General features: G+C 56.3%; 1 protein-coding gene across 9 annotated transcripts in view; it reads right to left on the bottom strand.

Moving 5' to 3' along the window:
• Positions 1–13,084, bottom strand: part of PRKN (parkin RBR E3 ubiquitin protein ligase) — a 529,515-nt gene that overhangs the window by 10,598 nt on the left and 505,833 nt on the right. For all 9 annotated transcript variants that reach the window (XR_013813998.1, XM_079780669.1, XM_079780675.1 and 6 more), the window contains one exon: positions 1,169–1,252. Coding sequence is in view for 8 of the 9 variants with exons in the window: in XM_079780669.1 (XP_079636795.1) it covers positions 1,169–1,252 (84 nt within the window). In the remaining variant the exon portion in view is untranslated. The remainder of the gene's footprint in view (positions 1–1,168; positions 1,253–13,084) is intronic.

The raw sequence follows: 13,084 nt of genomic DNA, 5'->3' as shown, positions 1-13,084 counted from the left end.
CTGCTCCTGGGCCCAAACAGAGTCAGCAGAAAGAGCTTTGCCGCCTCGGCTACAGAAACGGCTGCTCAGCCCCAAACACCCAGTGTCTCGGGGCCACATTTAGAAGCTACGAGAAGCCCCGAGCTCGCCAGTTACGTGTGTTCAATGACCGATACGGAGTAAATACATCCGCAGACACGTATAGGCATAACTTCCCTACGCTCTGGCGTTACAGCACTCAGAGAGTTAAAGTTCTCCGTGTAAAATTAAAATGTCCCGGAATTTCTATGACCATTTATGAAGCTCCTGTCAATACGACGACTAAGGGAGTTATCCGGGCAGAGGAGGCGTTTAAGCCCTCGCTAACATCTGCATCAGGAGAGAAGAATGAGCCACCTTCCCAGCTGTGCCTCAGGGGCGAGTCCTGGCCCCCGAGGCTGCATGGGTCACAGTCAATAAACAGGAGAGATCGCAGCTGCCTTCCCGAGGCCTGAGGCGGCGCCCGGAGAGCTCAGCGGTCAGCGCTCTTACCGGATCGCGGCTGAAACCATGTTGCCAAACAGCAGTGATTCCCTGCATCGCACAACGCGCCTAGCACCTCACGCATGGGGGCGGTTTCTGCCCAAGAGTCTAAGGCAGTGGTCGGCAAACTCATGAGTCAACAGAGCCAAATACCAACAGTACAACGATTGAATTTCTTTTAAGAGCCAAATTTTTTAAACTTAAACTTCTTCTAACGCCACTTCTTCAAAATAGACTCGCCCAGGCCGTGGTATTTTGTGGAAGAGCCACACTCCAGGGGCCAAAGAGCCGCCTGTGGCTCGTGAGCCGCAGTTTGCCGACCACGGGTCTAAGCAAAGACGCTTCTGAGGGGAAAGCACGAGGCCAGCGGACTCCCCGGTGGAGAGGCGGCTGCGTGGTGGGCCTCTCCTGGGCTCTCCGACCTGCTGGGCTCCTCCCCCCGATCCCCGCGACACGGAGGCACCCGCACCCGCACATGGGGCGTCTGCAGCTCCACCCCGCGGGGCGGGGTTCTGGAAGGATCCCATGGCCCAGGAGCCTCTGCCGCCTTCCCAGGCTGCAGGCTCCCGTCTGGTTCTTGTGGATTCAGAGGGGAACCCGCCATGACCTTCAGGACGGAGCCCGCCCCCCACCCCACTCTGAGCCCGGGGAGGCCAGGGCTCCTTACCTGAGCGGCTGCCCCCGAGGCGGCGGCCGGGGCGCTGCACGGCCCCTCGTGGAAGGCGTCCTTACAGTCGCGGCAGAAGACGAGCTGCGGGGAGACAAGAGCACGTGTGTCAGAGGGGCTGCTGCCGGCTGTGGGGGCACACGTGTCAGAGGGGATCCTGCCGGCTGTGGGGGCACACGTGTCAGAGGGGATCCTGCCGGCTGTGGGGGCACACGCGTGTCAGAGGGGATCCTGCCAGCTGTGGGGGCACACGTGTCAGAGGGGATCCTGCCAGCTGCGGGGGCACACGTGTCAGAGGGGATCCTGCCGGCTGTGGGGGCACACGTATCAGAGGGGATCCTGCCAGCTGCGGGGGCACACGCGTGTCAGAGGGGATCCTGCCAGCTGTGGGGGCACACGTGTCAGAGGGGCTGCTGCCGGCTGTGGGGGCACACGCGTGTCAGAGGGGATCCTGGCAGCTGTGGGGGCACACGTGTGTCACAGGGGCTGCTGCCGGCTGTGGGGGCACACAGCTCGCAGCCCTCTCTCGGGGTGCTGGCTCTGCAGCCCAGCCGCCATGGGGAGGCCCCGGGGGAGGCACTCGGCCCTCCAGCCCCGCTGAGCTCGGGGTGGACAGCCGGCGCGTGTCTGCGCCCCGTTTCAACGGATCCTCTGGTTCCGGGCCAAGCGGCCCAGCTGACCCCTCAGCGAGCAGACAAACCGTCTTCCCAGGACCCTGCCCAGGTGACAGGCTGTGGGAAAACAGCAAAGCAAAGCAGGAGCCAGGCTGCTGCTGTTTGCAATCACAGGGTTTGGGGTGTTTTTTGCCTGGCAACAGGTGACTGCTAGGGCAAAGGTGACTGTAGGGCAAAGGTGACTGCAGGGCAAAGGTGACTGCTAGGGCATGGCCCCGAGTGTCTGGAAAACGCAAAGTTCTAGGAACTTGCAAGTCTCCAGTTAACACTGTACCATCAGCCAGGAATTTAGCTGTTTTGCTTAAGCTAAGACTGCTTTGAACTGATAAAGAAAACCCAAAACAAACCGGATGTAGAAAAATCAGCTTTATCCCTGAACCATCCCGTCCCTCCTGCCTCAGAGGACAGGGTCTGAGACAGCCTCCCTTCAGGTTCAGGCGCCTCCTCGCCTGGGTCCAGTTTCTCGTTTTCCCTGCTCACCTGGGGGACTGAAAGCCGGGACGTGGTTTAGGGAGAGGCTCCTCTGCTGCACCCACCCGCCTCCGGCCGCCACCCTCCGGGCCTGTCTCACAGCTGCTCCTCAGCACCAAGACGGACATGTGCTGTGGGGGTGAGCGTGAAGGTTCAGGCCGGGCCCATGGGGAGCTCCGTTGGTTAGAGCGTCATCCCCATACGCCAAGATCGCGGGTTCCATCTCCGCAAGGAGCAGCCGGTGAGTGCACTGATAAGTGGAACAACACATGGGTGTTTCTCTCTCTCCAAAGTCAATCGGTAACGAACGTAGAGGTCAGGTTGGTGGGAGAGGGGGGTGTTAGGGTGTCTTCCTGCAGACTGATGCCGCCAGGGTCTAGCTTCCCCTGGGCTGAAAGCAACCCTCGGACAGTGAATGAATCGGATCCTCGAATCCTCTTAGGTTTTTCTTTTTTTAATGTATTTGCTCATCTTGGGTTTGCCTGAGACCTACCATTCTGCTCTTACGTGCTGTCCTGTGTAACTGTGTGTCACTGTGTGTGGGTGACGAACACTATGTGCTTACTGCTGTGTGTGACGGTGTTTGTTACTGTGTGTGTGGCTGTGAGTGTTACTGTGTGTGACTTTGTGTGTCTGTGTGAGTGTGACTATGTGTGTGACTATGTGTTTGTTATTGTATGTGACTGGTGTGTGGCTGTGTGTGTGTGACTGTGTGTGAGACTGTGGCTGTGAATGTGACCGAGTGTGGCTGAGTGTGACTATGTATGTCACTGTGTGTGTCTGTGTGTGTGTTACTGTGTGTGAGACTGTGTGTGTGACTATGTGTGTGGCTGTGTTTGTTACTGTGGGTGTGACTGGTGTATGGCTGTGTGTGTGTTACTGTGTGTGAGACTGTGAGTGTGACTATGTGTGTGACTGAGTGTGTGTGTGTGTGACTGTGTGTGAGACTGTGTGTGTGACTGTGTGTGAGACTGTGAGTGTGGCTGTGAATGTGACCGAGTGTGGCTGAGTGTGGCTGAGTGTGTCTGTGTGTGTGTGACTGTGTGTGAGACTGTGAGTGTGGCTGTGAATGTGACCGAGTGTGGCTGAGTGTGACTGAGTGTGTCTGTGTTACTGTGTGTGAGACTGTGAGTGTGGCTGTGAGTGTGGCTGAGTGTGGCTGTGGGACTGTCACTCTGTGGCCCTGTGGCTGTGTTGTTCCATTACTCAGCAGAGCTCACTGTGTCATCTCGCCCGCTGCTTCCTGTGGAGCAGGGCTGCCCGGGGCTGGCAGGGCACACACGTCCCGTCCTATCAGCCAGCGGAGGAGACAGGAAATGAGTGTCACGGTGGAGGAACACCCGGAGCCTGATCAGTTTGTCAGAAGAAAGAGGCCTTTTCCCACAGAGACATGAAGTTCCCTTCCCCACGGGGCCGGAGAACCAGCGATAACGTACAGACCGGAAAGGCGAGGGCACGGGAGCTAAGCCCACCACTTCGATGTGGCGACAGGCACGCAACGCGGCAAAACGCCGCCACGGTGTCCTGACACGAGGCCCCTGATCCTGTGCTTCTACTGAGAGGGGACAACGGACATGGAGCCCCAGCAGGCAGCGGCCTCCTCACGGAAATGACTCCAGTCTCACACGGAATGAGTATCTAGGAGGTGGGATTTGGTTAAAAAATGGCCAGGTTTTAAATTTCATCATCCAGAACTCAAGATTGTGCACAAAGCGCTTGTACCAATGCTTAGGCCTCCAGTTCCCAAACTGTGCCCCAAGGCACCCCGGGGTGCCACAACGAGCTCACAGGGTGCAATGGAGTTGGTAAAGGTTTGAGGCACACCCGGCACACTCGACACCCGCTGGAGACCGTGGGAATCACTGACAGAGGCAGGCCGCGGCATCCATGCCCCTCGGTCCGCCCTCCTCGTAACGACATCCTATGTGTGCAAAGCTGGGTTGTCAGAGGTTCCTGCGCTGAAGACGTCAGCAAGAAACCATGCGACAACGTCTATTTGGAGCAGGAGATGTAGCTACTTAAGAGCAAAATGAAAACATACATTTTTTCAATTTATATGAACTACTTTCTCCCCAAATGACTATTAAGTCACTAAGACATTCATTCTTACGTTATTTGGACCAAAATAGTTAATGCTTAGTTTTTAAAGCCTTTAAAACATTACAAAAGTAACACACGCCTATTCTGTTGGCTCTCCGAGCTCCCCGTCGTTAGGTCTGATCAGAAGCAGTAAGTGGAAACCGTGTTATCTGAGCTCCACGAGGGTCGCTCTGTGCGTCTGCGTGGCTAGTTTACTGCCCGGCTGCTTCGTCTGAGCGGTGGGTGTTTCTGTGAAGGGATCTGGAGGCCTAGAGGCCTGTGACCGGGGTCCTTTCCTGGAGAGACTCCCCAGGCAGGCTGCACGGGCCTGGCTCAACCACCGAAAGGTTCAAGAGCAGGACTGAGGCCGCCCACGAAGTGAGGCCGTCGTGGCCAACAGCTTCAGCGACACGCGAGGCCCTGTGCCCCTCCTGGCGGCCTGTCCTGTGGATTCGGGTCGTGCCTACCCGCCCACAACCACAGAAGCCAGTTCCTTGCAATCAATCTCTCTCTCTAGGTAAGTTGATAGAGATACAGATAATGAGGTATCCATATGTCTGTGTGCATCTATAGATCTGTGGGGACATCTGAGCATATCTCTACTATATCTCTACTAGATATATATATATCTACATCTATATATCTATATCTAATCTATATCTAATCTATATCTATATCTATATCTATATCTATATCTATATCTATATCTATATCTATATCTATATCTATATCTATATCTATATCTATATCCACATCATCTGTCTCTATCTCTAGATCTATATCTATATATCTATATCTATATCCACGTCATCTCTATCTCTATCTCTATCTCTATCTCTATCTCTATCTCTATCTCTATCTATCTCTATCTCTATCCTATATAATAAAAGGCTAATATGCAAATCGACCGAACTGCGGAATGATGGGTCGCTATGACATGCACTGACCACCAGGGGGCAAACACTCAACGCAGGAGCTGCCCTCTGGTGGTCAGTGCACTCCCCCTGTGGAAGTGCCACTCAGCCAGAAGCCGGGCTCACAGCTGGCAAGTGCAGCAGCGGTGGTGGGAGCCTCTCCCACTTCCGTGGCAGCACTAAGGACCCCTTGGGGTCCTGGACTGTGAGAGGGCGCAGGCCAGGCTGAGGGACCTCCCCCCCCTCAGTGCATGAATGTCGTGCACCGGGCCTCTAGTCTCTATATAATTTCCAAATGACTCTGTCTCTCTGCTGAGATCCTCAGTTTCCATAAAAAATTCCACTGGGTCAGTTTATTTTTTTAGGTCAGTTATTCTTTTCAAAAGGACTGATGTACAAAACCACAACTATCTGAATTTTCTATGTGATTTGCAAAACTGTCGTTCAAAGCCCTTTCCACGTTTGTTTTTAATTCCAAGTACCTGCGGGACAGCTCCTCTTGGAATTCAACCCCCGGGCCAAGGGCATCCCCGCCAGGGGGCGCCTGTTCCCTTGATCCGACAACGAGCCTGGTAATTCAATACATTTTCTCTTTGGGCTTAGCTGCCTGGGAGGCTGGTGCCACCGTCTCACTCAGCCGTTACAATGAGCTCACCCTAGGTGCGCAGGGCGAGGTGTGCAATCCTGAAACCTCTCCTTACTAAATGATAAATTCAATAGCATGACCTTTTTTTTTTTTTTTTTCTAATAAGCAACAGCCTACTGTTCGTACCATGCAAGTCCTCTTTTTGCCTGGCAATGACTATGTGTTGAATAGTCACGTTTAGGATAAATAAAGTCTTGGACCTGGACAACGTGTATGACAACAGCCCATTATAATACGTGACATCACACAGTAGATACCTGTGTTTTTTTAAAAGGGATGTGTTCATCTACACTAATAAAAGAGAAACATGCAAATTGACTGTACCTCTGCTACGCCCACAAGCCAATCAGGAGCAAGTATGCAAATTAAACCCCGGAGCGAGCAGGAGGTTTGGATTTCCTTGACGATGGAGAAAGCCAAGCTAACTGGCCAGCCCAGGCCTCTGTTCAAGGCTACAAAGTTTCAATTATAGAAGATAAATAAATCCCAACAAAAATGCCTGCGGCCACGGAGCTGAAGCAAGCAGGAGGCTTCGGTTGTCCCCGGCGATGGAGGAAGCCAAGCTTCCTGGCTGGCCCTGGCCTTCACTCAAGGCTACAAAGTTTCAATTATAGAAGATGAATAAATCCCAGATACCAGGGCCTCTGCTTTGGTCGCCGGGGGCCGTGGCTGGCCTGCAAACCACCACAGGCCCTTCGCCCAGGCTGCCCCATGCCCCAAGGGAACCCCCACCCTGATCCGGGACACCATTCAGGGCAAATCAGCTGGCCCCCACCCATGCACCAGGCCTCTATCCTATCTAATAAAAGAGTAATATGCAGATTGACCATCACTCCAACACACAAGATGGCTGCCCTCATGTGGTCAAAGATGGCTGCCTCCATGTGGACACAAGATGGCCGCCACAAGATGGCCAGCAGGGGAGGGCAGTTGAGAGGGACCAGGCATGCAAGGGAGGGCAGTTGGGGGCGATCAGGCCAGCAGGGGAGGGCAGTTGGGGGTGACCAGGCCTGCAGGGGAGGGCAGTTGGGGGTGACCAGGCCTGCGGGGGAGGGCAGTTAGGGGGGACCAGGCCTGCAGGGGAGGGCAGTTAGGGGCAATCAGGCTGGCAAGGGAGCAGTTAGGCATCAATCAGGCTGGCAGGGAAGTGGTTAGGGGGTGATCAGGCTGGCAGGCATAAGTGGTTAGCGGCAATCAGGAAGGCAGGCAGGCAAGCAGTTGGGAGCCAGCAGTCCTGGATTGTGAGAGGGATGTCCGACTGCCCGTTTAGGCCTGATCCCGGTGGGATCGGACCTAAACGGGCAGTCGGACATCCCTCGAGGGTTCCCAGATTGGAGAGGGTGCAGGCTGGGCTGAGGGACACACCTGCCCCATGCACGAATTTCGTGCACCGGGCCTCTAGTATACATATATATATATATATATATATATATATATATATATATATATGTATGTATTTATTTATTTATTTCAGAGAGGAAGGAAGAGGGAAGGAGAGTTAGAAACATCAATGATGAGAGAAAATCATTAATTGGCTGCCTCCTGCATGCTCCCCGCTGGGGATGAAGCCCACAACCCGGGCATGTGCCCTTGACTGGAATCGAACCTGGGACCCATTAGTCCGCAGGTTGACACTATCCATGGAGCCAAACAGGCTAGGGCGATACTTGTATTTTTAAAAATCAGGGACAGTTCAGTGTTTGGAAGCAAAGCCTCGATGTGAGAGCGTCCCAGCGTCAGACCCCTTTCTCCATGTATCACCTGTGTGACCCTAACATCGCTTCGCTTTAGCTTTTCTGCATCTGGAAAGGAGAAATATCATGCTAGCAAATAGTTCACACTGCTTCTAGCACACAGGACACACAGTAAGTGGTTTTTAAACAGAATTACGATTTTTATAAACAACACAGGTGATAGTAGAAACGCAAGGTGATAGAGAAGCGCCTCGGTCCCGAAAGCAGGCCCCGCACACGGACAGGAGCTGCTGTGTGAGGGCCCTGGAGACACAGGGCCTCGCTGGGGCCTCGCCTGTCAGCTCCCAGGACGCGGCAGAGCTGCCCGCACCGGGCCCCCTCACGAGCCGAGGGACCGTCACTGTCACCCCCTTCCACGGTCCAGCACCTCCGAGCGGCCCCAGGAACTGCCCGTCACGCTTATCATGCAATAGCATGTCAGTAGATAGTCATTTGATGGACGTTTGAGGCTGATTTCCCGTATGCTCGGACTGGAGACGCACAGAGGAGAGGTTTGCACGCGTTCTCGCTGGAAACATGACAAGGAGCCCAAAGAACAGCTTCCAATGCTGTTGGAACACACGAGAGCCAGGCGGGGCCGGCAAGTAAGGACCCTCAAAGTGAGGGCATGACCCTTGAAGTGGCCTGATCCCTGTCTGAAAGCCGGACGCCTTTGTGCCCGCTGTCACATCTATCATGAGAGCCCTTGATTATGCGGCATTTATTTCTCTTCCACGGCTCTGCAAGTTCTGTCTTAAAACAATAGGCAGAATCGGATGCCATCGCGGGACCCCTGGCTGTCCTCAGGGAAACATCCAAGTGTCCAGGGCACGTCTGGGCGTCCCCAGAAACGGAGGGCACATGTTCTTGTGGCAGGGCGGGGGGGGGGGGGGCGCTGTCCAGAAGGTGGCAGCAGTGACCCCTGACAGCCCCTGTGTGTTCAACACAGTGACTCCAGAGAGCAAGGCGCCCCGGGGACCAGCCCCTTGCATATGCAAAACACTCTCTGACAAGACAGTGCACGGAGCGGAGATGGGGTTCGAGCCTCACGCACTAAGCCTTTTCAGTTCTGGAAGGAAGAAAGCCGGGCGATTGTCTTTCAAGTGCACGTCTTCACATCGCAGACTCTCACGGTGAGACAGTCTTAGCGGCCGCGCTTGACATGCCAACGGGCCGGGCCGGTCTTTCACACGCACCCGCCATAGGCCTGAAGATCAGTCACGTGAGGGAGCTGAACACAGCTTACCGGTTGGACTCCTTCGTCTTTTCAAATCCTCTGCACAGGATGGCTGCACAGGCCGGCTAGGTTCCCACAGAACTCGGTGACGCCCATCCCGGCCTCTACGCCCCAAATCAGTGTAGTTTTAGGTTCGCTACCACGGAAAGGCCTCACTTCCCTCGGCTTAGCTTCCATTTCGCGGGGGCTCTTCAAGGAACTCGGAAAACCCCCACTTCCAACACCATCATCTAGTTGGTTGAATGCACGTAGGGACCCATTTGCTCTCGGTTGGAGGGATTTTGCACCCGCTGTGAGGACCAGCTCGTGGGGAACTCTGCCGTCTGTCCCAGGACCAGGGGCCTATTCCAGACGATGCGGCCACTCAGGAGAGCATTTCCCCAGCTTCCTTCCCACAGGGCAGCCCCAGAGCCGCCAACGACGAGAGGCGCCTGATAGGGGGTTCAGGGGGCGGGGGAGGGGGGCTCTGGGAGGGGACTGCTGGGAATGGACTTGTCCAACTGAGACTGCAGACGGAGACGCTGAAGCTGATTTCCCACGTCAGCATAGTTATCTATCTATCTATCTATCTATCTATCTATCTATCTATCTATCATCTATCTATCTATCTATCATCTATCATCTATCTATCATCTATCTATCTATCATCTATCTATCTATCTATCTATCTATCTATCTATCTATCTATCTATCTATCATCTATCTATCTATCATCTATCTATCTATCTATCTATCTATCTATCTATCTATCATCTATCTATCTATCTATCTATCTATCTATCTATCTAAAAGCTACTATGCAAAGTGTCCCCTCGGGAGTTCAACTGGGAGACTGGGAGTTTGATGGCTTGCTGGGTCCAGGCCCGTGGACCTTGGTTCTGATTGCCTTTGTGGACCTGCTCACCGTGGAGGATGCTGGTCCCACCCACATGCAGCAGCAAGGCTGTGAAGGCCTGTTCCCTCCCCCGCCCGCCGTGTTACCAGGGACGGCCCTTGTCAAACTCTGGCATGAAAAGAATCTGAAGGAAATCGCAGCGCTTTGGCTTACACCATCTCTGCCCACGTGCTGTCACCCCAGAAACATGTTCCTGGCCAGAGAAACAGCTCGAGTCACTACAGAGTCTGTGTGTCTGTGCAGGGTCAAGAGAGGCCTGTGGCCCAGCCGGCGTGGCTCAGTGGTTGAGTGTCGACCTATGACCCAGGAGGTCACAGTTAGATTCCTGGTGCGGGCACAAGCCCGGGTTGTGGGCTCCATCCCTGGTGTGGGGCGTGCAGGAGGCAGCCGATCCCTGATTCTCTCTCATCATTGATGTTTCTCTCTCTCTCCCTCTCCCTTCCTCTCTGAAATCAATCCTCTCTAATAAAAGAGAAACATGCAAATTGACCGTACCTTCGCTATACCCACAAGCCATGCCCACCAGCGAATCAGGGCGAGCATGCAAATTAACCCAACCAAGATGGCAGTTAATTTGCATATCCAGGCCAGAGCGAAGACTGAAGACAGCGTAGAAAGAAGCCAAGCGCTGCAGAAGGGAGCGAAGCTGCGGAGATGCAAGCAAGCTGGGCAGCGGAGAAGGAAGGAAAGCAGGCGGGGCAGCGGAGACCGCAGCAGGAAGCCCTATTGCAGGAATCTTCCTACAAGGGGCCTCTAGTAAAAACATAAAAAAGAGTGGCCTGTGGTCGCCCGGCCTGGCATTCCCTGCTCCCGCTGCCTCTGCTCCACGAAGCACATGGGCTGGTGGCACTGGCGTGAGCTCGGCCGGTTTGTCGGAAAAGGATGCTAAGAGACTTTAGCTCAGTGCTTCACACTGACAGCCAACAGGTTGGAGGTGCAGGTGAGAGAGAGAGACCGGGGAGCGTAGGCTCCGTGGCCCGTGGCCGTGTCCTGGCCATGACTGGGAGCAGGGAGGCTCACCAGGAACCGCCCAGGACAGCCATGGGCTGGCCCTGGGACCCTGGGGAGCAGGGACAGGTGTGGCTTATGGCAGTGACGCTCTCTCCCCAACCTCCCCGCCTTCTGTCTCACTCTTTGCTGGACCATTTAAGGGACAACTCCTGTGGTGATGGTCCCCACCCCATCCTCCAGCCTTCGCTCCGTGGCTTCCCTTTTCTCCAAAGGCTGGCACAGGATCCGGCTGCAGGCGGGGACTCTCGTAAGCGCTGGAGGGTGATGCTCACCCCACCCGGGGTTCACCGACCGACGTCCTGGAGGGCGAACTGCTGCAGGTGCCGATTCCCTTCAACATCTTGCGAGGACGGCTCGGTTTCGCTCTCCACGCAGCACGTCCCAGACCCGATGGAACATTTGGCTCCTTCCGGCGATGAAGCCCTGGTCACAGCACGTCGAACGCAACAGCACTCTCAAGCCCGGCCATTCATTAGTGCGCGTGTTTGAATATGGCCATTCATTAGTCAAATGAGCAGCATATGTCCTCGATGATGGCTAACGGGTCTCTAATCCTTGTGACCTTATCATTCACAATCTGCGCCAAGCGCTGGGCTCCGCAGAAATGATTACACGAGGCCAGTCAGAATGGGAAACCCCCGCCATATGGCGGCGTGAGCCCCTGTGTCCCGGAGCCCGCGGGCATCCTTCTGCTTGTCCATGGCAGGAGAGACCGCCCGCCTCCCTCGAGCATTGGGCCGACCGACGGGGCAGCCGGGCAGATGGGCTCTGGGCGGGGCCAAAGCCGCACTTCGCCGAGACATGTGTCTTGGGAGGCCTTGCAGCGGCCAACCGTCCAGTTACATATCAGACCACGATGGGGTGCTGAGCGTTTGGTAGGGGCCCTGGGAGCACCCCTGTGCCGGCCCTCCCTCCCCCCGCCCCCCCCACAGCCTCGGCCAGAAAGCCAGGGCGTTCTTCTCTGGAGCGCCGCCGCGTTCTCACGCGTGTGCCTGTTCAAGTGTCGTCCCTCTGGGAGAGTGTCCTCGCTCGTCTCCCCTTCCAAGCTCAGAGGGTTTGTTTCCTGTCCGTCTCTGTTCCCCGGGGACCCAAGGCCTGGGGCATCGTGACCTTATGGTTCTCACCGAGTCTCTGAAATCTGTGTGCACGTCCCACCACGTCACATCTCGGCTCGGACCAGCCGCGCGCCAGGCTGCAGCTGCCTCCATGGCCGCGGCACATGCTGGACAGGGTCCTGGAACCCTCTGCTCCGTGGCCCCTGGGACACGGCAGGTGGTCAGTGTGGGAGCCACGGACCCGAAGGCAGGGGGACAGCTCCCTGGGTGCGAGAGGAGAGGTGAGGGGTGCGCGGGGAGACGAGGACACCGCGTGTGAATGGAGACATGCACTCTTCTCTAATAAAGAACGCGCCTGATTTTCAGCCCCGAGGGCCTCGCTGGCCCTGTGATGTGGGAAAGACCAGCAGAACACAAGACACCAGCCCCGTGGACGGAAGGAGGCGCCGCTGTCTACAGCGAGAGCGCAGTTCCTGCCGGCTCTGCGCTGTCTGCGGAGGAAAGCCGGAGCCAGGCGGACCTGCTACCTCTGGCTCCCGGGTCTCGGTGTGACGGCCGCTCCCTCTGCCAAAGCGCGCACGGGGGACAGACAGCGTCCGCACCACTAATCACGCTGCCGTCCCTGCCGGTCGCTGCAAACCAGCCTCACTCCTCCTGTCCGCGAGGCCACCCTGCCTTAGGGGACGATGCAGGACGCAGAACGCGGGGCCAGGAGGCCTGCAGCTCATAATGTCGCCAGCCAGGGGTCAGCGTGGGCCAGCGCGGGGACCCTCAGCCCCGCACGTCTTGGCCCCGGGCCTCTCGCTGACGTAGTTTACAGAGATCCCGGCGCATCACGTGGGTCACGCTTCCAAAGACGGCCCCGCAGGACGGGCGATGGGAGTCAGGGCGGGACGTGGGCCGCGTCCCCGAAGCCGTGCACACAGTGGGGGGCTGGAGCACCCCTCGCGGCCGTGGGCTGACCGTTCCTTCCCCCACCAGCATCTGCTGGGAGCCGGTCGTGCTGGGTGGGGCTGGCTCAGGGCAGGGGTGCAGAGGGGGGACGGCTCTGGGGGGCTGTTCTGTGGGAGCCACTCCCCACCCTCGCCTCCCCGCTAACCCCTGAGAGCGCCTTGACTCTCAACTAGGAAATCCGTCAGGGCCGACTCCCTGCGCCCGAGCCGGGGCGCTGCCTCCCCGCTGCCCTGCGCCTGCCGGTGGG

This window comes from Cnephaeus nilssonii (assembly GCF_951640355.1).
Source record: "Cnephaeus nilssonii genome assembly, chromosome: 9".
NCBI classification, from domain to species: domain Eukaryota; kingdom Metazoa; phylum Chordata; class Mammalia; order Chiroptera; family Vespertilionidae; genus Cnephaeus; species Cnephaeus nilssonii.
The sequence above is the reverse complement of the archived record's forward strand: the minus strand, read 5'-3'. Positions and strand labels throughout refer to the sequence as shown.